We start from the raw sequence: 25807 nt of genomic DNA, 5'->3' as shown, positions 1-25807 counted from the left end.
CACATAAAGGCTTTACTCCTTGGGATATTTCAGGAGCATGAAAATAGACCACAATTTCTAAGAACCATTAGTAGCCAGCCCTACGACAGCACAGGCTTTACATCATCATGTTTCTGGAGAAAACCAGCTAGTACAGCTCAGGCTAGTGAAAAAGGGATGCTTGCAGAACATTATGGACCCATTTGTTTGTAGTTTGTGTCTGGTTTCATCACTTGATATGGTACATACAGATCTCCTTCACTTTGAATATCTTTGACCTCTTCTCCTATCCTTCCTTACACGTCCTCTTATGCTATAAGTTCCTCAATTTCTTTTCATTTGTTCTTTGGATAAATACATGAGGACTTTTCTTCTGCCAAACTGAGCATAGGTAGAAAAATGTCCTTCCTACTGAAGAAGATCATAGCCAGCCTTGTCCACAAAAGGCTCCTAAGTTGACATGCATTTAAAAATGTCTCCCCTGAAGAAAAAACACAGAGGAGAGACATTCCCAGTCCTGTCACAGAAAGAATGTTAAGACCATAATGACATACAAGATACACAATGAATTGCTGCATTCAATCACTTGCACCATCATCTCTTATATATTCTTTGCATTGCATATTTGCCACTTATTTTTATTTATTTATTTATTTTTGAGACAAGGTCTGTCTCTACTGCCCAGGCTGGAGTGCAGTGGTGTGATTTTGACTCACTGCAACCTCCGCCTCCCTTGCTCAAGCCATCCTCCCACCTCAGCCTCCTGAGTAGCTGGGACTACAGGCGCACACCACCACGTCCGGCTAATTTTTGTATTTTTAGTAGAGATAGGGTTTCGCCATGTTACCCAGGCTGGTCTCAAACTCGTGAGCTCAAGCGATCCACCTGCCTCGGCCTCCCAAAGTGCTGGGATTACAGGTGTGAGCCACCACACCCAGCCACATATTTGCCGCCTTAGTAATAACCAACCTAACACCTGTTTGAATGAAGTCAAATTGTCATTTTTGCACATCCCTGAATTCAGAATGGATTTTGAAAATTTACAAATATATGTTTATAAGTGCTATAAGGATACAATTCTATAAATCTACTGTTGAACTCATTTATAGATGAGAAAACAGAAAGAGAGATGAAATAAACTGCTAAATTCATCTAGCAAGAAAAAAGGCCACAAAAAAGGTTGGCTTTGGAACCCACATCTATGGATTCTCAGCTGTTCTTATTATACTCCATAATGAGCCTGTATAATTCGGGAGGGCCTTGCTCTCAATGTTGCACTTTCTAAAGTTATTCAGAATGTATTTCAAGGTTCGGCCCCTGTTGAAAGCTGCTCCCGGGAAAGTGAGCTCCAGCCACGGTTGCATACAGCCAGGGTGGGCAGCACAGATCTTTTCAGGAAGCAGGAGCTGAAAGTATCAGAAGGCAGGCAGGACAGCCATGCAGGAAAGGGAGAAGGGAGTTAGCACTGGGCAGCTGCTGCCATGACAACAGTATCCAGGGGGTGTGGCCTTTCTCTGGCGGATCTGAGAAAGCCCAGGGTGGGTTTCTCCTCCAGGGATTCCTGTTGCTGGGGAGGCTGCACTTCTGTGGCAGAAACAGAGCCCTTCTTCTTTGCGAGTCCCCTTGGTTTCACTTTGCAGGGCCTGTCTGCCTGGACTTGAGGAGTTCTGCCCTCTCCAGCCCGGAGGCTCCCTCTGTGGCTGCTGCCTCTGCATTCTTTCCTAATGGCACTAATGGCAGTACCTGCTCTCAGACTTGCAGCTGTTGACTGCCGCAGGCCCTGTCCAGCCTGTGGCTCTCATGGGCTCCTCCCCTTCCCCAGGGGAAATACCCAAGCAGGAAAAGCAATGACAGAAACCTCCTGTTTTCTGCTTGTGGCCTCATCCTAATTGGGGCCTAAAGACACACACACACACACACACACACACACACACACACACACACACCCTGTATATGCTCAGAGAAACAAGGAAGGGGCTCTGAGGAAAGGCCAGGTAGCAACTCAGGCTGTTGGAAATGCACAGGGACAGGGAAGATGGGTCCAGACCTGGGCTGAAGGGAGACAGTACCAGGCTTGGGTCTGGGCAAGACTTATGCTGTCATTCACTCCCTGGAGGCTCTGGAGATGTGGCAGCCTCCTACCCCTCTCCTTGCCTCTATTTGTATCATTTTTTCTCCCTAAATGGTGGGGGCGAGGGCTGTGGTAAAACCATGAATGAGGTCCCTTCCAGCTCTAGGAAGCTATGATTCCACCCTGCCCACCATGCTGAGGAGGGAGGAACACCTTTTGGCCTGAGTGGGGACCACCTGCAGACTGGCTGCTGCTGCATTTCCCGGAATCCAGACAAGCTCAGAGTACAGAACTCATTCTATTTTGGCCTTCCATGCTGTGCTCTAACACAGTCATAGCTTACTCTTTACTTCAGGTACTCTTTTTTGTTTTTTTTTGAGACGGAGTCTCGCTCTGTCACCCAGGCTGGAGTGCAGTGGCTCGATCTCAGCTCACTGCAAGCTCCGCCTCCTGGGTTTACACCATTCTCCTGCCTCAGCCTCCCGAGTAGCTGGGACTACAGGTGCCTGCCACCTTGCCCGGCTAGTTTTTTGTATTTTTTAGTAGAGACGGGGTTTCACCGTGTTAGCCAGGATGGTCTCGATCTTCTGACCTCGTGATCCGCCTGTCTCGGCCTCCCAAAGTGCTGGGATAACAGGCTTGAGCCACCGCGCCCGGCCTATATATAGTTTCTTATGTGAGTTACTGCTCCATGTACTTTGCCCATTTTCTCTTGGGTGAGCAGTTTTTTACTTTTAAAAGATATTATGTCTAAATCTATATGTTTAAATATTTCATTACAGTTTCTCATGTGCCATTTAACATTCTTTGAGATACATTTTTTACTTTAAATATTTTGAAAGATATAATTCTTTTTTTTTTTTTTTTTTGAGATGGAGTCTTGCTCTGTCGCCCGGGCTGGGGTGCAGTGGCCGGATCTCAGCTCACTGCAAGCTTCGCTTCCCAGGTTCACGCCATTCTCCTGCCTCAGCCTCCCGTGTAGCTGGGACTACAGGCGCCCGCCACCTTGCCCAGCTAGTTTTTTGTATTTTTTAGTAGAGACGGGGTTTCACCGTGTTAGCCAGGATGGTCTCGATCTCCTGACCTCGTGATCCGCCCGTCTCGGTCTCCCAAGGTGCTGGGATTACAGGCTTGAGCCATCGCGCCCGGCCGAAAGAGATAATTCTTTATTAATTTTTCTGATTGTAGAAGCATGCTTGTAGCATAAAATTCAAACCCTGTAACAGTGGGGCATGAGAGTAGCAGAGTGTTCACAAATTTTCTGACATCTAAAAGACGAATGCCACTAGACTCGGCAATGAGAAAGAAAGTGTGAAATTTTAGGAGCAAACAAAGCATAATGGTCTGACTTAAGAGTCAGACAAATTTGAATTCGAATACAGGTTTCTCCACTGACTGGCTGTGTGACCCTGTGTAAGCCACCTTAACTTTTCTGGGCTTCAGTTTTCTCATCTATGATAAGCAATACCTTCCTAAAAGTGTTAAAAGGATTAAAGGAAACTCCAAGTATGAAGTGTCTGCCCCAAAGCAGGTGCTTGACCATTTTAAATTTCTTTCCTCAACTCCAAACAAAGCCAGTGATCTTTCCCTCGCCTTATGCTTTTTGGGGAGCTGGTCCGTACATGTGGCCCTCAGACATAGGTCTCTGAGACCAAAAAGCACAATTTTATTTTCATCATTGACATCACCATCAAGGAGTGTGGTTGATGGAATACTCATACAGATGAATGTCATGGCACATATGTAAATAAAAGTAAGAGAATAAAGAAAATAGGCCAGGCGCGGTGGCTCACGCCTGTAATTCCAGCACTTTGGGAGGCTGAGGTGGGTGGATCACGAGGTCAGGAGATCAAGACCATCCTGGCTAACACAGTGAAACCCCATCTCTACTAAAAATACAAAAAAAAAAAAAAAAAAAAAAAAAAGACGCACGGTGGTACGCGTCTGTAGTCCCAGCTACTCGGGCTGAGGCAGGAGAATCACTTGCACCCAGGAGGTGGAGGTTGCAGTGAGCCGAGATCGTGCCACTGCACTCCAGCCTGGGTGACAGAGTGAAAAAAAAAAAAAAAAGAAAATATATGCTCTGTAAGATATAATTACATGTATAAAAATGAATACATAAAGGCATTTAAATGTATTTTTTATATAATATAATATACATGTATACTTTATAACAAAGTAAATGGATCGAATACAAAAAAGGAGATATACACACAATGTAAGTACATGCTCCTCAATATTAATAATTCTCTTCTCTGGGTAGAGGAAGTATAGGCATCTTCTTCTTACACTTTTCTGCATTTCCATATATTTTCTAGTAGAAACATGTAACTTCTACAATCAGAGAAAAAGTGAAAATAGTATAAGACAATTCAGTTAAAACACACATACATGCACACGCTTATCTTGACTTGAGACAAGGAAAAACCACCTAACTATATGTTGCTTCTTGGGTCACCTCAATCCCCAAGAAGAGCCTGATACTTGTGTGGGTCCAGTGTGAGTCGGGGTTGAGACATTCCCTTCCCAAATATCAAGCCTCTCCACCAGCTCTCCTATCAGTTTCTCTCCTCCCTGCTCTCCTTTGTTAGCCGTGTTCGACCCACAATTCTGACTCTGGTCACTGGGTGGCACTTACTTCTATTTGTAAACATTCTCCTGAAACAGGTATTGTCTTGGTAAAAAGAAAGTTTAAAGAAAAAGTTTATTTTTTTTACACACAAGATATGAACCAGTGTGTTCAGTAGAATCCCACTTCTGTTTGAAAAATACGTATTCATGGAAAAGGATAGAAGAGCATACAGTTGCATTCTTCATTCATTCATTTAATTCAACAAATACTCTTGGGCCACTTGCTATGTTCCTGGTATCATAAACCAAAATTGATATTTCCATTCTAATCTCTTTTCTAAACTTCAAACACATATCTAACTGCCTGCTAGACATTTCTACCTGGAGTGAGATAAAAATGCGAAAACTCACCCAAATCCACAAACCAACAAGAATATCATACTCAGTAAGTCTAAATCAATGATTCCCTCAGCCCTAAAAAGCTACCATCTAAATTGGTGGTCGTGTGGTAGAGTGGGAAGAACATAGAATTTGACGCAAACAAATCTGAGCTAGAAGACAGGATCTGCCTCCTATTTATCTGTGAAATATTATCCCTCATTTGTAAAATAATTATTTGTTTAGATTAGTATTTCCCAATGGGGGAAGGAGTTGTCTCTGGTCCTTTTCTAGGGACCCTGAGCCTGATCCTTTCTATGCTGCTTCACCACTCCAGGGAGTTCCCAGTCATATGCATTGTTTCCTAAGAGCAGGGGGACCCTGGTTAGTAGAGGACTCTCTCTCCATGATCCTGGACCCTCAATGCTTTCTGCTCTGGAGTTGGCCAGGCAAGTTGCTGCTTGGACATGTGATAGAGATACCAGCCCTCTGTGTGGGCAGGAAGGTGGCGAGAGGCTGTCTTAGTCCATTTTCTGCTGTTATGACAGAATACCTGAGACTGGATTTTTTTTTTTTGTTTTGAGACAGGGTCTCCATTGCTCAGGCTGGAGTGCAGTGGCACCATCATGGCTCACTGCAGCCTCGACTTCCTGGGCTCAAGCAATCCTCCCACTTCAGCCTCCCAAGTGACTGGGACTATAGGCACACACCACCATGCCCAGCTATTTTTTTTTTCTGCTTTTTGTAGAGACGGCATCTTACTATGTTGCCTAGGCTGGTATTGAAATCCTGGGCTCAAGCGATCCTCCTGCCTTGGCCTCCTAAAGTGTTGGGATTACAGGCATGAGCAACCGTGACCAGCTCTAGGATAATTGATAAAGAATAGAAACTTATTATCTTACAGTTTTGGAGGCTGGGAAGTCCAAGATCAAGACACTGGCATCTGGGATGGGCCTTCCTATTGCATTCTTACATGCAGGAAGGCAGAGGGCAAGAAAGAGGAACTCTGTGTTTTCATGTGGCAAAAGAATGGGAGAGAACCCATTCCTGCAAGCCCTTTTTATGATGGCATTAATCCATCCATGAGGGTACAGCCCTCATGACCTAAAAACCTCCCATTAAGCCCCATATCCCACATCCGTGTTTCACTGAGGATTAAATTTCCAGCATATGAATTGTGGGAAACACATTCAAATCATAGCAGAGGCCCAGGGGCTCTGGATGCTGCTGACCCTCCACCACTAATGCCTTAAAAAGCATCTTCACACCAATTCACAGCTTGACTGTCCTGGCTCCCAAGTCGTGAGCTGGGCCTGCAGTGCATGGAGGTTTTCAGATAGGAGGTGACACCCCTTTTCTCCTGACTTGTAGGACCACATGTCTTTGCAAATTCCCTTTATCTGGGGTCTCCAGTACTTCAGGGTCTGTACTAACTCAAACATCAGATGCACTGCACCAGGCAGACACATAGCTAAAGTCTTTGCAGAACCAACCAAACAGGCCAGGACACATCAAGGCCCTTCTGGGAGCCTGAGCAAGGTGGGTGGGAGAGGGATGGGTGAGGTTTTGTGTGCTGTCTAACCCCATTTTTGCCCCAGTCTTCTTGGGGCTACTTCACTGGACTCTGAGAAAAGGGTCAGCCTCTTCTGCTTCAACCCCAAGTTACCTGGTCAGATCTGTTCAGACATCTGTTTGCTCAAAGACTATCCCAATGAATGTTTCCTGCCAGGATGCTTTGGGGCTTTATCTCCTCCCCTGCAAAATGTTCCCCAAAAGAGAAAGGGAAAGGGAGGGAGAGGCAAAGTGCTCTGACCTGCAATGGGGCAGTCAGTTCTCCTCCTCCAGGTATGCCTGTGCAGGGCAGCTTGACCATTAGCCTAAGAGGGCCCTGTGCCTGCTGTAGGCTGGAGCAGAGAAACAACAGTCAGACCCACCCCAGAGGGGAATGTGGCCTGAGTGAGCCCTTCCACCTCCTGCCTAAGCACCACCACTCTTAGCGTTAGGGGGATGGATTTATCCTTTCTTGTAAAACTAATTCCAGTGAGCCTGGAACCTGATCTCACTTCAGCCAGAATTCCAGTTTGACTATTACCCATCAGGCTGCCATTGGCCTTGAAGAGTGTTCTGGGGACATGAAGAACTCCCCCAATGGCATTGTATGGTAAAAATATAAAAACAAAAGAAAGCCAAGGGTACAGGGCTGGCTCAACTGTTTTTTTGAGATTATTACCAAAGGAGAACTTTGAATTTACTTCTGATGCATTTTACTCATATTGAAAGTATGGAATGTAAGGCATTATATAACATTAGTCATGGAAATACATTTCTATTAAGTTGTCTCTTAGGTTTTAATTTTGTGTAAGGTCTTGCTTTGCTGTAAGAAATCTAAATTTTATGTTATAAAATTGGTAAGACTATCGTTAGTTGCTTACTTAAAAATATGCTTGGATGCGTCTTTCGCCCTTTTAATTCTGACACAATTATTTATATTTTCTTCCATTTACATCATAGTTTATTATCAGTAAAATCAGAAGTATACCATATATGCCAGTGACTATCCAACTTTTAGTGTGCTAATTTATAAAAAAGCAGATTTACTGGGTCTGGTGTAGAAAATAGGTTTCTGCATTTTTTGTAAGAGAAACACTGATATATAAAATATTTAAATAATTTTAATGTTGAATTTCGGTTAACAATCCCTTCTTCACCATGTTCCTTTTGGAACTGCAAATCATAGCTCTAGAGAAGTCAACACAGTAAAGCTTATATAGTCAATCAAAGGGAATCTCAGAGTTCATGACTGGGTCATAATTTTTAATCATTATTAACCACTCTCTGTATTTCTAGCACTAACAGGATCAATAAAACAAAATCTTAGGATTTATAAAGGTAGCTTAATAGAGAAATCATATCTATGTTTATATACATATACATATATAGTATTTTAATGTTGTAGAAAGTAGTTTTGCATGTGTCTTGCTGATATGGAGCAGTGTAGAAGGGGAATGTCCTAGTTTGAGCCTAAGCATTATCTTCAACTTCAATTTATACAACTTGAGCAAGTCAGCTGAATTGGCAAGGCAAGCTTGCCAGAAGCCCCTGAGAGAGAACTCACCCTAAGGCCAGTTAGACAATTAAAATGATAGTTATCCTTGGATGTTTGGGAGGGAAGTTCCAATTCTGAGTACATAGTATGGTGTCTGGCTCATTAATTTTGTCTCCTAGCCCAGGACCTAGTGGAATCATGTTTGAGTCAGGTGGAGAAAAGGTGGACTCATGTTTGAGTCCAATGGAGAAGAGGAAGGTTCTAAATGGAAAAAAAAAAAAAAAAAAAAAAAGGAAGAACTATTTTACTAAGCATTTTTTAAAGACATTGAGGTCTAAGCAGCATTGGGATGGTAGCCTCCTAGCTAAGTGCAATATCAAAGCTGGAAAAAGGGCATTCATATATCTGCAGGAGATACAATTCAGCTTGGGCCCAACAGGGACTCCAGAGCAATCAGTGAGGCTTTGTACCTTAAGCACTCCAGCATGTCAGCAGGGATGAGAGCCAGTGGAAGGATCAGGACCCAGGAGAAGGAGCAGCAGTGCCTAGCAGATACTGTAAGAATCTGAGAGTACAGCAGGACATGAATAGAATGTGGCACTCACTTGGAATCTCACCGGAATTGTTTGTGAGCACAAGTGAGATCTCCTTTGGGTACCCTGCCTATGTCTGCAGGGAATCTATAGGGGTTGGGGTCCTGCCTGTGCAGGTGGAATAACGACCCCAAACACAGCTCACACAATCTTTTTCTCATCCGGTCCCACAGCAGCACTGTAAAGCAAGTATTATTCCTATTTAAATGAGAACAAAATGACTATTAAATATAATCAATATCTGGCTTATATTTGTGCCTAAGAGATTCAGAAAAAAACATAGGATTCACTTTTTTTTTAAGTTCTGACAAGTATTTATTAAGTGCCACATTGTCTTTATAAGCTGATTGACAGTTTTTTTCAAAATTGGGTGATTTTTTCATTATATATTTTTGCAACACAAGTAAAATGTTTGTCTTGAAAAAATGAGAAATTCAGATAAAGCAAAATTTTTAAAAATCACCTATTATCTTACCACACAACCACTGTTATACCTTTGAAGTATATACTTTGTTTTTTCTTTGCATATTAATATATAAATATACATTTTTTACAAAAATGGGATACAATATATACCATTTGAAAATTGCTTTTTTCGTTTCACAATATATAATGTACATCTTTCATGCAAATGTATAGGACTTATGATTGAAAGAGGGAAACTTGTAAATTTTAGGGGGAAACCCCAACTTTAAGCGAGTTACAAGCTAAACATCTAAAATAAATCCTCACAAAAAGTTAAAATTCAGAATATGGGAAAAGGCATTAAGAAAACGCACAGAAAGTCCAGGTGGCAATGGCAATACTATTAGCAGGCAAAACAGAATTAAAGGGCGAACACATTAAATAGGATAAGGACGGCTCCGTTTTGCCTTCCAATGCATTATCATCAGTTTGTTTCTTACTCTTTTCATCTCTTCTAGCTCATCTGCTGCCTGTATCATCTCCTCATTGCTTAAATTTCTGCCATGTATGTCCCCTCTAAATTGCGGGCGAGAACGAGCCAACCTTTCTTTAAAGCTTCCTTCTTCAAGCTTATGTTTTCCTACTCCACAAGGAGGCTGCTCCATGGGAGGGCGCCCCTCAAACAGGTCCTTCCTGGAAAGGCCCTCCTGCGGAGGGCGCTCCTCCGAGAGAAGCATCTCAGGCAGGAGCTCAGGCAGGAGCTCCTCAGGAAAGAACTCCTCCTCCGAGGACTGCTCCTCCGAAGACTGCTCCTCGAGGGACTGCTTTTCGGGAGAGTGCTCCACCGGAGGCCTCTCCTCATCGGTCTTGGGCGCGCTCTGCGGCTCTTCTTCATTTTCTTTGCGTGGTTTGTCCATGTTGGGAATTTTCTTCTTCAAGCACAGTTATTCTTAGGAGACAAGAAAGGCAGAATAGAGTCAGAATACTAAGTGACTGGACTAACACCCAAACCGTGGGTTCCAATACCTGCCTTTTCCTGATTCGGGGCCCAGGCCCTCAACCTTGCGCTTTCCCAGAGGCTCTCCGGCTCTCCCGACTCCGCCGCTTCCCGGTCGCCCCCTCCTTCCCGAAAGCCCACCATTTTCCCAGCAGGCTTTGCTACAGGCCTCGCCCGCAGTGACTGGCGGGACAGTGCGGCCTGCAGACTCCATGCCTTTCGGCGTCCACCCTCGCGCCCCAGTCCCGGTCCACTGCGTACCCCTTCCCTGACCTGGACCTTTCCGGGCCGTGTGCTTCTAGTCGTCCTCTCCTCGAGGTGCCCCGCTGTGACCAGCAGACCTGCACACAGACGCAAGACAGGGTAGGGGGCGGGGAGTGGGGAGGAGGGACGGACTGACTGACACCCCCCATCCCCCACTTTCTGGGCACCAGCCACTGCCTGCACGCCCCCCACCCCTCGGGTTCTCCTCTAGTCTCAGACCCTGCTTCAAGCTTCGTCCTCCGTGCCCGCACCTCCCCACCCCGCAAAGCTTGCCATTTCTTTTCAGATGGGAAGTGGAAGCGAAGCATTCTTAGAAACTATTTCCAAGTGTCTGTACCTCCCTCCCGAGGGACGGGGGAAGCACTCGCCTTCCCACCCCGCCCCCAAGACCACCATATTTTGCACAGAAATATGGGCGCGGGAGGCGGGGCTGGAGCGTAGGGAAAGGCCTGGACTCCGCCATCCCGATTCTGTCAACCCCATTCCCCGGGTTACTAGGCAGCGCCGACACTCACACCGATTTAAGAGGGTAGAGGGAACTTACTTCCTTCTGCTTTCCCTCTCGACCAAAGGTAATAGGGAGATGGTGGACAGGCAAAAAAAGACCGGGACGAGAGGGACTTGGGCAGACATAGGCTCCTGGTCACGTGAGGGACGCGCGTCACTGCCGAACTCAGATCCCCAGTTACCACTTTGACCCGCGGCCTTGCCGCAGCCACCTGCTAGTGCCTGCTAGTGTTCCCTGACCCCAGACACACCAGGCATTGTCACTCACCTCTCTTTGTATTTGCCTTTTCCTGGTTGCCAGAGACGGTCCGCATCTAGTCTCGGGTAGTATTGCCTCTTCCTCTGTGCTACTTCCCCTGGTACCACCTCTTTCTCTCCTCCTCACTTCTTAGCCACCAAGGCCCCTTATTTCCCCTGCAGTTCAGATTCTGCACTGACATTTGACTATTCACCTTCATAAATCAGTATTATATCCTTATATCCCAACACTCTCAGTTTTAATCCACATCCATATCTCCATCATGTCCATTTAGGCTCTTTCAGCATGTTTTCATCTCTTGTCACTTTCATGGGAGACAATCTTTCACTTTTTCTTGACATCACATTTTGTTTTTTTGAGCCCCCAGACCTAAATTGGTAATCATTCAGTTCTAGACCTCTAGAAAGAGTTAAGTTTGTAAAGTTTGTAGATCTAAAAAGAATGAATACTTTAATTTTTGTAAATCAAATACGCATTTGTCCGTGTGTGTATACACACATATATATGCATGTATACACACTGAATATATTATATATTAAATAACTTATATTTACATGTGCACACATATATATATAGATCAGTAGTTATTTATAATAGAATAAATAGATTTTACTGGGACTCTCAATCCTTAACCAGCCACCTCTTGGTGCTTCTGGTTGAGGAAGTTTATATTAATTCACTAAATTGACAAATATTTGAGTTCTGGGACTGCTGGACCCCAAAAGATAGATGCAGCAGGGAGGGCATTCCGTATTAAACTATGCAATAATTCTATTGACCACATACTGAGTAGCAGGACTACAATCATGCTAGCATTGTCAATTGTCACTGCATTATGTATTTTTTTTATCTAATGGTATTTTATGATCTTTAACCTTATGCCTGCCTCTCACCTACTCACATCAGCCTGGATGCTACTTTCTTATGCAGATGCTCTTTCCTCCACAGAGCATACTACTTCCCTTCCCTCTGTGTTTTACACTTCCAGGGTAGATGGCCATCTGATCTGTGAGGATCCTGAGATTTTGTTTTAAAGCCAGGCTGTTTAGTAAGTTTCTGAACAGAAATTCATGTGAAATTTCCCCTTTTAAGAACTGTTGCTTTTCTCCAACATCTAATTAATTTTGTGTTGAGATGGCAGTTAGACAAATATTAGTTTACCTTCATATCTTCTTTATAACTGTTTTACTTTCCAACTTCTGTGTGGCATGCGTCTTTAAAACCAAGTTTCACTATGCCTTCTTATTTTTTCGTCAAGGGTTGGTTTCTCATTTGCATAGTTTCTTTCCTAGAGAAGTCCCATTTCATTCATTTCTATCCTCATTCTTCTTACATCCTGTGATGGAGAGCTCACTACCTTATAAGATATCTCATTGAAATCTCAAAGTTCTAATCATTCAGAGTTTTAAAATTAATTAATTAATTGACTTTTGCTTCTGTTGAGTTAAAATCTGCCTCCCAGTAGTTTACACACATTGGTCCTGGCTCTGCCCTTTGGAGTGGTACAGAACAGGTATAAAAAAATAAAAGTACCTTTCATCCTTGACGGCTTAAAATTGCCACAGCTTCTATTCTGGTTCTTTCCCCTTCCATTCTGTGAGACACACTAGGCAATCTACTCAATCTTTCTGTGACTCAGCTTCCTCATGTATAACATTGGAGACAATAATAGTACCTATCTCATAGAATTGGTAAGAGGAATAACTGAGTCAATGAGTCAACCTATGTAAAGGACCTGGAATAGAGCCTAGCACATAGAAAGCACTCTATAAGCATTAACCATAATAATAGTAATAATAATAGTATGACATAGTGCTAACAATACTACTAATTAACATCCTTTTAATATTAAGATTAATTGTGCACTTTATGCCAGGCATTGCACTAAGTATTTTCAATAAGATATCTCACATAATCCTTAAAGAATTATGTTCTCACCAAGAGTTTTTTTGGGGAGTTTAACCTCCCCAGTTATTTCAGCCATTTCTGATGTGTCATATTTTTTCAAAGTCATTCATTATTCTACACGTTCTTGAATGTGTAAATGTCTCTGAAAACACTGAATATTCTGCCTAGTGCAGAATGGAGTGATCTTATCACCTCCTTCATTTTAGAATAGGTGCTATACATCTATAGATGCATCCTAAAATTATAGTAGATTTTGTGAATGCCATATCACACAATTGAATCCAGTTTAAGTTGCAGTCAACTAGACCCCTCCCTTATTTCATACTTCAAGCTGTTAATCCACTTCTGTAAATCTTTTTAGTTTTAACTGAAGTATAGAAGCTTCTGATTTTTTCTGGGTTAAATTTTGTCTTGTTAGATTCACTCCCTTAATCTTTGAATCCAGATTCTATCATTCTGTATATTAGCTGCAAATCATTAATTTAAAACATGCCACTAGTACTAAATAGGATGATAAGGTCAGCAAACTCAGGAAAGATCTATAGGTATCTCAGCAGAGAGTTCTGACTCCAAGTGAAAAAAATTTCGTTTCCTTATTGCATGTGGAAGCCAGGAGTATGCCCTGCCAAGCTAGTTCCCTTCCTCTCATCTCTCATGTGGCTTCTCAGATTGCTTGCTTTCTAGTACTGCTAATAGAAGACACTATAGTCCTTGAAAGCTCCTGAACCGGTGTAAATTAAACTTTGATGAGAACTTAGTAACTATGCAGGGCAGATAAGGAGGTGTGAAGAAATAGAAGCAGGAAAGGAGGAATGAAGACCGAGTCTCCATGTGAGCTCTAAGTCTGCCCAGCAGTAGCTGATCTTGGGTTCCCTTAAGAAAAAGGACTCTCAAGAGGGAATGAGGTAAAGGTGGTTCTGCCACCAAATGACAATCATTTGTTACAAAGAAATGTGGTCTGCTACTTGTTTGTGTAGGGTTGGGGTGGGGCTGTCCTTCTGATGGATTTGATTTGATACCCTTGATTTAGGTCCTACGAGGGTGTATTGCTCGGTCCATTATTACTAATGAGAGTTTAAGTGTTTTGAAACCCATTTCAAAAGTGTGATAACTGAGCTCTGGGAGGTGACAAATTGTTCCCATGGAAACACAGATGATAGTAAGTAGCTGAGATGGGATTTAAAACCTAAGGCTAGGTGCAATGGCTCACACCTATAATCCCAACACTTTGGGAGGCCAAGGTGGAAAAATAGCTTCAGCCCAGGAATTCAAGACCAGCCTGGGTAACATAGTGAGACCCTATCTCTAGAAACAATACAAAAATTAGCCAGGCATGGTGGTGCACCCCTGTGGTCCCAGGTGGTCCCAGTTCTTTGGGAGGCTGAGGTTAGAGGCCTGGGAACTCAAGGCTTCAGTGAGCCGTGATTGTGCCACTGTACTCCAGCCTGGCTGATAAGAGATTCCATCTGAAAACAAAACAAAACAAAAAAACAAAACATAGGCAGTGTGGCATGAGAGATTGTACCTTTAACCACTATGAAAACTGCTCCTGGGCAGTGGGCTACACCCACATTTACACACAGCACTGGGCAGCTGCTGCCATGACAACAGTATCCAGGGGGTGTGGCCTTTCTCTGGCGGATCTGAGAAAGCCCAGGGTGGGTTTCTCCTCCAGGGATTCCTGTTGCTGGGGAGGCTGCACTTCTGTGGCAGGAACAGAGCCCTTCTTCTTTGCGAGTCCCCTTGGTTTCACTTTGCAGGGCCTGTCTGCCTGTACTTGAGGAGTTCTGCCCTCTCCAGCCCGGAGGCTCCCTCTGTGGCTGCTGCCTCTGCATTCTTTCCTAATGGCACTAATGGCAGTACCTGCTCTCAGACTTGCAGCTGTTAACTGCAACAGGCCCTGTCCAGCCTGTGGCTCTCATGGGCTCCTCCCCTACCCCTGCCCCAGGGGAAATACCCAAGTAGGAAAAGCAATGACAGAAACCTCCTGTTTTCTGTTTCTGCTTGCGGCCTCATCCTAATTGGGACCTAAAGACACACACACATACATACATACACACACACACACACACACACACCCTGTATATGCTCAGAGAAACAAGGAAGGGGCTCTGAGGAAAGGCCAGGTAGCAACTCAGGCTGTTGGAAATGCACAGGGACAGGGAAGGTGGGTCCAGACCTGGGCTGAAGGGAGACAGTACCAGGCTTGGGTCTGGGCAAGACTTATGCTGTCATTCACTCCCTGGAGGCTCTGGAGATGTGGCAGCCTCCTACCCCTCTCCTTGCCTCTGTTTGTATCATTTTTTTCTCCCTAAATGGTGGGGGTGAGGGCTGTGGTAGAACCATGAATGAGGTCCCTTCCAGCTCTAGGAAGCTATGATTCCATCCTGCCCACCATGCTGAGGTGGGAGGGCCTTTGCTTAGGAACACCATTTGCCCTGAGTGGGGACCACCTGCAGACTGTGGCTGCTGCTGCATTTCCCGGAATCCAGACAAGCTCAGAGCACAGAACTCATTCTATTTTGGCATTTCCTGCTGGGCTGCAACAGAGCCACAGCTTAGCCTTGGCCTTTCAGGGACTTTTACAAGCACCCAGAACAACCTCAGCCTGAGGTCTGGGTAGGAGGTTGGGACAGAGGCAGGGCTGGCTCCATAATTTGCAGGGCCCAGTGTAAAATGACAATGCAAGGCCTTTATTCAAAAAGCAAGAAATAAAAGTACCATTGGAGGTAATAAAATATAAAGCTTTTTTTTTAACGTCATGGTTTTTTTTTATTTTTTAAATATAATTCTTTTTTTAGAATAGTTTTAGATTTACCAAAAAATCTAGAAAATAATACAGTGTCAATATATTCCAAACCCTGTTTCCTCTATTTTTAACATCTTACATTATTATGGTGCATTTGTTATAATTAACAAACCAATATTGGGATATTATCATTAACTAAAGCCCATACTTTATTCCCATTTTCTTCATTTTTACCTGATATCCTTTTTTTCTGTTCCAGGATGCCATCTAGAATACTATATTACTTTTAGTTGGTATGCTGTCTTAGGCTTTTCTTGGCTGTGATCTTAACTGGAATTACACTGAATAAATGGATCAATCTGGGGAGAATTGCCACTTTCACAATAATGAGTCTTCTGATAAGTGAACATGGTATTATACTTCATTTATTTAGGTCTTCCATAATTACTGTCAGTGATGTATTATAACTTTCAATATAAAAGTCATCACATATTTAATAAACTTTATTTCTAATTATTTCATGCTTTTTGATGCCTTTGCAAGTGGTACTTTAAATTTTTTGTCTTGTAATTGTTTATTTCTAGTATATAAATATATACTTGATTTTTGTATATTGATCTTTTATCTTTAGATCATGCTAAATTCACTTAGTAATTCCAATAACTTTTTGTAGATTCTTAAGGCATTCTATGTACATGATCATGATTTTTCTGTGAATAAAGACATTTTTACTTCTTCCTTTCTTATCTACATTTCTTTTCTTTTCATTTTCTTCTTCTTCTTCTTTTTTTTTTGAAATAGAGTTTCGCTCTTGTTGCCCAGGCTAGAGTGCAATGGCACGATCTCAGCTCACTGCAACCTCTGCCTCCTGGGCTCAAGTGATTCTCCTGCCTCAGCCTCCCAAGTAGCTGGGATTACAGGCATGCACCACGACACCCAACTATTTTTTGTATTTTTAGTAGAGATGGGGTTTCACCATGTTGACCAGGCTAGTCTCGAACTCGTGACCTCAGGTGATCCTTCGGTGTTGTCCTCCCAAAGTGTTGGTATTACAGGTGTGAGCCACCGTGCCCGGCCTCTATATACCTTTTCTCCTTGCCTTATTGCACTAACTAGGATTTCCAGTACATAGTTGAATAACAGTGGTGAGAACTGATATCCTTGCATGATCCCCTATCATAAGAGGAAATCATTCTTTCACTATTAAGTGTGATGTCAGCTGTGAATTTTTTTAAATAGATACCCTATTTCAGGTTAAGGAATTTCCTTTCTAATTTTTTCCTAAGAGATTTTATTGACTTTTATCAAATGCTGTTTCTGTATCTATTGAGGTGGTCATATTTTTCTCCTTATTATGTTAATATGTTTAATTAAATTGACTTCCAAGTACTTGACCAACTTTGCATTTTTGTGATAAACCTCACTTGGTCATGATAAATATATATATATATACTTTTTATTTACTGCTGGATTCAAATTCCCAAAATTTTGTTAAGAATTTTTGCATCTATAAACGTAATGTCTATAGTTTTCTTGTAATGCTTTTGTATTGGCATCGGGGTAATTCTGGCCTCATTATATAGAGAGGAGGCCTTTTCCTTTATTTTCTGAGAGTTTGCTTAACATTTGTGTTATTTCGGCCTTGAATGTTTGATAGAATTCACTAGTGAAGACATCTGGGCCTGGAGTTTTCTAGGAAAGTTTTTAATAACATTAATTTTATTTTATAGATATAGACAGTGGTATACTGGAACTGGCCTGTACCAGCTATTGAGAGCTGATTGTCACTATCTCTTATCAAATCTACATTCAGTGATGATACATTGATTGATTAAAATTGGCCATAGTTTACACTTTACAAGTCAGATACTCTATGAATCAGGGTTTTTAATTTCTTCCAGAGATCAGGTGGTTAAACACCACTCTTCTGTTCAGGTTTTCTATTTATTTTTTGAGTGAGCTTGGTAATTTGTATCTTTCAAGAAATTTGGCCATTTTATCTACATTATTGCATTTATTGGCATAAAGTTATTCATAATACTACCATGCTGTCCTTTAAATGCTTAGAGAATCTGTAATAATGACCCCTTTTCATTCTTTTTTTTTTTAAAAAAAAAACAGCTTTATTTAGTTGTTGTTCACATGACATAGAGTTCACCCATTGAAAGTATACAGTTCAGTGGCTTTTAGTATATTAAGAGATATGTGTAACCGTCACTACAATCAATTTTAGAACATTTTCATCACCTCATAAAGAAAGTTTATACCCTTTGGTTAAGACTCTCCACCCTCCATCCTCCCCAACCCTAGCCAACCATTAATCTACTCCTTGTCTCTATGGAATTGCATATTCTCTGTATTTCATATAAATGGAATCATGCAATATATGGTCTTTTGTGATTAGCTTCTTTCACTTACCATAATGTTTTCAAGGCCCATCCATATTGTAGCATATATCAGAACTTCATTTTTAATGACCAAATAGTTTTCCATCATCTAAATATACCACATTTTGTTTATGCATTCATCAGTTGATATACATTTAGATTCTTTTCACCTTTTGGCTATTATGAATAATGCTGCTATAAACATTCATGTAAGTTTTTATGTGGACATATATTTGTGGGGTTTTTTCTCTTGGGTATGTAACTAGGTCTGGAATTGCTGGGTCATATGGTTACTCCATGTTTAACATTTTGAGGAACTGTCATTTTACATTTCCACCAGCAGCATATGAGGGTTTACATTTCTCCTCATCCTCACCAATACTTGTTATTATTTGGATTGTTCATTTCTGGTAGATTACAAGTCTGATGAAGTGCTCTGTGAGGGCAGAACATTATAAGGGATTAGTACTCTTATAAGGAGGCCTGAGGGAACTTATTTGCCCCTTCTACCATGTGAGTACACAGCTAGAAGGTGCTATCTATGAACCAGAGATTCAGCCCTAATCAGGCACCAAATCTGCTGGCACCATGATCTTGAACTTCCAGCTTCCACAGCTGTGAGAAATAAAATTCTGTTGTTTATAAGCTACCCAGTTTATGGTATTTTGTTATAGCAGCCTGAATGGACTAAGACAGAGGTTGTTTTACTTCTTCCTTTCCAATCTGGATGTCTTTTCTTTCTTTTTTTTTGGTCTAACCTCCGTGGCTGGAACCTCTAGTGCAATGTTGAATAGAAGTGGAGAGAACAGACATTCTTGTCTTGTTCCTGATCTTAAGGGGAAAGCATCCAGTCTTTCATCATTAAGTATGTTATTAAGTGTGTCTTTTTCATATATACCCTTTGTCAGGTTAAGGAATTTTGCTTGTATTCCTCGTTTGTTATGTGTTTTTATCATGAAATGGTGTTGAATTTTGTTGAACATTTTTTTCGGCATCTTTTGAGATCATCATGTGGTTTTTGTGCTTTATTCTATTCATATGGTGTTTTACATTGATTGATTTTTGAATGTTAAATCAACTTTGCATTCCTGGGATAAACCTCACTTGGTCATATTGTATAATTCTTTCTATATGATGCTGGATTTCTTTGAAATATTTTTTGAGGATTTTTGCATCCTCAAAAAATCTACAGCATAAGAAATATTGGCTTGTAGTTTTCGTGTGGTGTCTTTGTATAGTTTTGGTAACAGAGTAACACTGGTCTTATAGAATGAGTGGAGAAATGTTCTCTCTTCTTCTATTTTTTATAAAAGTTTGTGAAATGTGAATATTAATTTTTCTTTACATGTTTGGTAGAATTCACCAATGAAGCCATCTTGGCCTGGATGTTTCTTCATTGGTAGTTCATTCTCTTTGTTATAGGTCTATTCAGATTTTCTGTTTATCTGGGAGTCAGTTTTGGTAGCGTGTGTCTTTCTAGGAATCCATTTATTTAATCTAAATTATGTAATTTATTGGCATACAGTTATTCATAGTGTTCCTCCATAATCCTCTTATTTCTGTAAAGTCAATAGTAATATACCCTCTTTCATTTTTGACTCTAGTTGTTTGAGTCTTCTCTTTTTTTTTCCAGGCTAATCAACTTAAATGTTTGTTCATTTTGTTGATCCTTACAGAGAACCAGCTTTTGTTTTTATTGACTTTTCCTATTATTTTTCTATTCTTTATTTTATTAATTTCCGCTCTAGTTTTTATTATTCCCTTCCTTCTGCTTGCTTTAGGTTTAGTTTGCCCTTCTTTTTCAGTGTCTGAAGGTGGAAGGTTAGGTTATTGATATGAGATCTTTCTTCCTTTTTCTTGAAGATAGAATCTTGTTATGTTACCCAGGCTGGTCTCAAACTCCTGGGCTCAAGTTATCCTCTCACCTCAGCCTCCCAAGTAGCTGGGACTACTGACACATGTCACTGTGTCCAGCCTTCTTTTTTACTGTAGGCATTTACAGCTATAAATGTCTTTCTAAGCATTGGTTTAGACGCATGTTGTAAGGTTTGGTATTTTGTATCTTCATTTTCATTAGTCTTAACATATTTTCTAATTTTCCTCTTTATTTTATCTTTGATCTGTTGGTGATTTAGGAGTGTGTTGTTTAATTTCCACATATTTGTGAGTTTCCCAAATTTATTTATGTTATTGTTTTCTACTTTCATTCTATGCTATGGGAAATACTTAGAATTATCTCTAATCTTTCAAATTTATTGTGGTTTGTTTTATTGCCTAGCATATGGTCTATTCTGCAGTATGTTCCATGTGCATTTGAGAAGAACGTATATTCTTTTGTTGGGTGGAATATTCCATATATGTCTGTTTGGTCTAGTTAGTTTATAGTGTTGTTCAAGTCTTCTATTTCCTTGTTGATCTTCTGCCTAGTTCTTCTATCCATTATTAAAAGCTGAAAGTCCCCAACTATCCCAACTATTATTGTTGAGTGGTCTATTTATCTCTTAATTTCTGTAAGTTGCTTCAGGTATTCTGTTTTTGTTTTTGTTTTTTTCTTTAGACAGAGTTTCGTTCTTATTGCCCAGGCTGGAGTGTAAAAGCACGATCTCGGCTCACTGCAACCTCTACTTCCCAGGTTCAAGTGATCTTCCTGCTTCAGCCTCCCAAGTAGCATGGATTACAGATGTGTGCCACCACACTCGGCTAATTTTTTGTATTTTTAGTAGAGATGGAGTTTCACCATGTTGGCCAGGCTGGTCTCAAACTCCTGACCTCAGGTGATACACCTACCTCGGCCTCCCAAAGTTCTGGAATTACAGGTGTGAGTCACTGCACCCAGCCCTCTGATGCTGTTTTGTTAGGTACATATATGTTTATAATTGTTACATCTGCCCGATGGATTAACCCTTTTATTATTATACAATGTCCTTCTTTATCTCTGCTAACACTTTTTTTTTCTTGAAGTCTATTTTGTCTAATATTACTGTGGCCACTCCAGAAAGCCGGCTATAGTAATATCAGACAAAATGATATATCTTTTTTCATCCTTTTACTTTCAGTCCATTTGTATCTTTGAATCTGAAGTTTGTCTGCTATAGACAGGAAATGGTTTGATCTTGGATTTTTAATTTCCATTTTAACAACTGCCTTTTATTGGATAGTTTAACCCATTCAGACTTAATGTTATTATTGATTTAGTTGGATTTATACCTGCCATTTTACTTTTTGTTTTCTGTAGGTCTCCTGTCTTCCTCAAATCTTCCTTTACCACTTTCTTTTGCATTAACTGAATATTCTCTAATATAGCATTTTAATTTTTAAAATGATTTTTAAACTATACTTTTTAGTTATTTCCTTAGTGGTTGCTCTAGACTTACCATATATATATTAGCTTATCAGAATCAGCTTCAGATTTAAACTGACTTAATTCCAGTGAGATATAGAAATGTTATTTCTATATCATTCTATTTCCTTCTCCATTTTTGTCATTATTGTTATGTATGTTACAACTATACTACTGACAAACTCAACAATACATTATTATGATTATTGCTTTATATAAACATGTATTTTAAAGAAGCTGAGAGAAGAGAGGAGAACGAGTATATGTTTTTGACCTTCTTAGATATCATTTTTAGATCTCTTCAGTTGGTTCCTATGGATTTCTTGTTGGGAGTAATTCCTTTGCTAATGTAATATTTAATGGTGTTCCACATTTCTCTGAGGCACTGTACATTTGTATTTAGTCTTTTCTTCTCTTGGTTATTCAGATTGCATAATCTCTATCAATTTACCTTCAAGTTTACTGATTCTTTTGGCAGTTCAAATGTAATACTGAATTTTTCATTTTACTGTACTTTTGAATCCCAGAATTTCGATTTGTTTTAAAAATAATTTATATGTTTTTATTGGTATTTTATATTTGATGCAACATCATCTTTCTTTACTTCTTTAATCATGGTTTCTTGTAGTTCTGTGAACATATTAATAATAGCTACTTTGAAGTCTTTGTTCAAACTGACATATGGCCACTCTTACAAGGACCTCCTAGTGTCTGCCTTTTTCTGGTATATGGGTTATACTTTCTTGTTTCCCTGCAAATCTCATAAATTTTTGTTGGAAACCGAGCATTTTTGGATAATATATTGTAGTACTTCTGGGTACTATTTCCCTCTTCCCCATCTGGAGCTTTTTACTGATATTTGCATATTTATTTGTTTAGTGATTAGCTAGATTATTTTAGTAAAGTCTGTGCTCACACAATGTGAAGCCTCTTATGTTGCTCACCAGAAGACTCAACCTTGGTTATGCCCACAGTCACCTTTGGCAGGGCTTTCCTTGACTGTTTCTTTCCCTGACCATACCCAGCTATTTAGCTCCACTAATTGCCTGCTGATTGCCCTATTGTTTTCAACAATGCCCTGGGGCATAAATGATTCCACAGACAGATTTGTTCTAATCCCAGTAGGTCTCCTCCCAGCTTTCTCTGTCCCAGGTTGTCTCCAGCAAACTAGTGGGCCTACAGCTTAGTCTGCATCTCCAGTGAATCTACCAATGTCCTCTCAATTGCCTTTTACCATGTGTAGTGTTTTCTGGCACCATTTCTGACATCAAATGTGTAGTGTTTTCTAACATCAATTCTCTGATTCTCTGGCACCAACTGGATGTCCTACAATTCAATTTAATTCTGATATTAATTCCTCAGAGTTAGTGCAGACCCTACAGTTTAAGGGCTCTTAAGTATAAGACTGCCCTCCACTTCAGATGGCAGCTGCAAATGGGGTGCCCAACCTACCCACACTTCAGCCTGGGCTACTACAAATTTGAGGGTTCTGTAAACCAAAAAGTGGCTGAGGCAGATCTCAATTGATTAGAGGTTTATTTTGCCAAGATTAAGGACACACCTAGGAAAATGAAACACAAGTGACAGTAGCATTGGTGACCTGTGGTTTTCCCAAAGAGGGCTTTGGGAACTTCAATATTTAAAGGAGAAAGAACAAGCAAGAGGGGAGGAAAAAAAAGGAGGATGGGTAGGCAATGAGGCAAGTGGTTACATTCTTGTGAGTCTCTGATTAGCACTCAGTGAATCTACATTTTACATGGAAAAAGAAGGGAGTAGAGGAAAAGTCAATTATGCATTTGTTTCATGCTCAGTAAATCTACATTTTACATAAGATAAAGTAAGCATGTGAAATTACAGCTATTTGGGAACAAAAGAAGGCAGTTTTTGGATGACTCAGTTCCCAAGCTTAACTTCCCTTTTGCCATAGTGAGTTTGGGATCCTGAGAGTCTATTTTTTATTCACAGTTCTCATGACTCCCTCCTTGAATTCAGTAATTTACTGGAATGACTCACAGAACTCAGAAAAGTGCTTTGCTTACTATTACCAGTTTGTTATAGAGGATACAACTCAGGAAGAGCCTAATGGAAGACATGCATAGGGTAAGACATGGGGTATATTTGGCACAGAACTTCCATGCCCTTTCTAGGTGCTCCATCTGACCAGTACCTCAATGTATTCCCAACCAAGAAGCTCCTGAGCCCCATCATTTAGGGATTTTAATGGAGGTTTTATCGAATAGGAATGATTTATGTAATAATTGGCCACTGGTAATTGAACTCAATTTTTATCCCCTCTCCAATCCCTGGAGGTCAGGAGCAAGGCAGAAAGTTCCCATCCTCTAATCATGTATTTGGTCTTTCTGGTATCCAGTCCCCATCCTGAAGCTATCTAGGGGTCTTACCCTAAGTCACCTCATTAGCATAAATTCAGGAATAGTCAAAAGGGGCTCATTATGAATAACAAAAGACACTCCTATCATTCAGGAAATCCCAAAGGTTTTAGGAGCTCTGTGCCAGGAACTGGGGACATTGGCAAAATATTTACTGTATTATATATTTTTAATATACCATGCACCACAGCCTCCACTGTTTTTGAGAGTTCCCTTGAGCTTGGACTTCTCCATATTCTGTTGCAAATGGATTATTTTTCTTTGGGAAAAAATTTAGAACTCTCCATTTTACATCCTGCTTCCCTCCCTTCCCTCAGGCAAAATCTCTGAGCCGTGGCTCTGGTATTTGTAATATGTATCATAGGTTATCACAGTCTACCTTCAAATAATATTACAGCTATCTCTCAGTATACTCAGGGGATTGGTTCCAGGACCCCCTCTCCCCAGGATACACAAATCTATGTATACTCAAGACCTGGAGTTGGCTCTGCAGAACCCACCTATGTGAAAAGTCAGCCCTCTCTATATGCAGGCTTCACATCCCACAAGTACAGTATTTTCCATCTCAATTTGGTTGGAAAAATCCACATCAAAAAACACAGGTCAAACCTGTGTTGTTCAAGGGTCAACTGTAAATGATTTCATGGATGATGGAAGAACCCTACAACTGTGCATTCCCCCTCCCATCTTTTTTTCTATTGTTGTACGTATTAGTCGGGGTTCTCTAGAGGGACAGAACTAATAGGATAGATGTATATATAAAGGGGAGTTTATTAAGGAGTATTGACTCACACAATCACCAGGCGAAGTCCCACAATAGGCCGTCTGCAAGTTGAAGAGCAAGGAAGCCGGTCTGAGTCCCAAAACCTCAAAAGTAGGGAAGCCGACAGTGCAGCCTTTAGTCTGTGGTCAAAGGTTCAAGAGTCCAAAAACTGAAGAACTTGGAGTCTGATGTTTGAGGGCAGGAAGCATCCAGCAAGGGAGAAAAATGTAGGCCGGAAGACTAAGCCATTCTAGTCTTTCCACGTTCCTCTGCCTACTTTTATCCGAGTCACGCTAGCAGCTGATTAGATGGTGCCTACCCAGATTGAGGGTGGGTCTGCGTCTCCCAGTTCAGTGACTCATGTGTTAATCTCTGGCAATACCCTGACACACCCAGGAACAATATTTTGCATCCTTCAATCCAATCAAGTTGACACTCAATATTAACCACCACATTGTACATTTTACTTCTACATATGTTACAAGCCATGTAACACATTGTTCTTATTTTTATTGTAGATAATTATTTTTCTTTAACAACTTTATCGAGATATAATTCATATGCCTTATAATTCACCCATGTAAAGTGCACAATTCAATGGTTTTTAGAATATTTATGGAGGTGGGCAACCATCACCATTATCCAGTTTTACATTTTCATCAACCCTAAAGAAAACCTTCCTATTACTAATCATTTTTCATTCCTGCCCTTCTGCAAGCCCTATGCAACCACAAATCTACTTTCTCTATAGATTTGTTGATATGGCCATTTATTATAAATTGAATAATAAAATATGTGGTATTTTGTGACTGCCTACTTTCACTTAGCATAATGTTTTCTAGGTTCATCCATGCTATACCATGTATCAGTACTACTTCCTTTTTATTGCCAAATATATTGTATAATATACCATATTTGTTTATTCACCAGTTCATGGATTTTTTTTTCTATATTTTGGCTATTATGAACAATACTGCTATAAACATTTGTGTATACATTTTACATGACTGTATGTTTTCATTTCTCTTGGGTATATACCTAGGAATGGAATTGCTAGGTCATATGACACATTATGTTTAACATTTTAAAGAATTGCCGATTTGTTATGCCAAGCGAGTGCATTCCCATCAGCAATGTGTGAGGACTCGTTTCTCTCCATCCTCACCAAAACTTATTTTCTATCTCTTTCGTTTTAGCCAT

The 25807-nt window shown here is 40.7% G+C and overlaps 2 protein-coding genes across 13 annotated transcripts in view; one reads left to right on the top strand and one right to left on the bottom strand.

Annotated features, from left to right (window-relative positions):
- Positions 1 to 8928: 8928 nt before the first annotated feature.
- Positions 8929 to 11157, bottom strand: TCEAL1 (transcription elongation factor A like 1). 10 transcript variants are annotated; one of them, XM_028841674.2, is made up of 3 exons: positions 11080 to 11157; positions 10302 to 10381; positions 8929 to 9992 (listed from the first exon to the last, which is right to left on the bottom strand). In XM_028841674.2, the coding sequence occupies exon 3, from the start codon at positions 9958 to 9960 to the stop codon at positions 9481 to 9483; it is 480 nt and encodes a 159-aa protein (XP_028697507.1). In that variant the 5' UTR covers positions 9961 to 9992; positions 10302 to 10381; positions 11080 to 11157; the 3' UTR covers positions 8929 to 9480. The 10 variants fall into 10 exon arrangements, with proteins under 10 accessions (XP_028697507.1, XP_014983359.1, XP_077843657.1 ...); XM_015127873.3 differs by having other exon boundaries at positions 10314 to 10381; XM_077987531.1 differs by lacking the exon at positions 11080 to 11157 and adding an exon at positions 10578 to 10899.
- Positions 10219 to 25807, top strand: part of LOC696900 (ras-related protein Rab-40A-like) — a 133391-nt gene continuing 117802 nt past the window's right edge. For all 3 annotated transcript variants that reach the window (XR_013413035.1, XR_013413036.1, XM_077989265.1), the window contains exon 1: positions 10219 to 10403. The gene's annotated coding sequence lies outside the window, so the exon portion shown is untranslated. The remainder of the gene's footprint in view (positions 10404 to 25807) is intronic.

Source organism: Macaca mulatta, chromosome X (assembly GCF_049350105.2).
Source record: "Macaca mulatta isolate MMU2019108-1 chromosome X, T2T-MMU8v2.0, whole genome shotgun sequence".
NCBI lineage: Eukaryota > Metazoa > Chordata > Mammalia > Primates > Cercopithecidae > Macaca > Macaca mulatta.
Note: the sequence above shows the minus strand (reverse complement) of the source record. Positions and strands in the feature narration are given on the sequence as shown.

Excerpts from the sequence above, each read along its gene's own strand:
- TCEAL1 (XM_028841674.2), bottom strand. The coding sequence starts at position 9,960 with ATGGACAAACCACGCAAAGAAAATGAAGAAGAGCCGCAGAGCGCGCCC.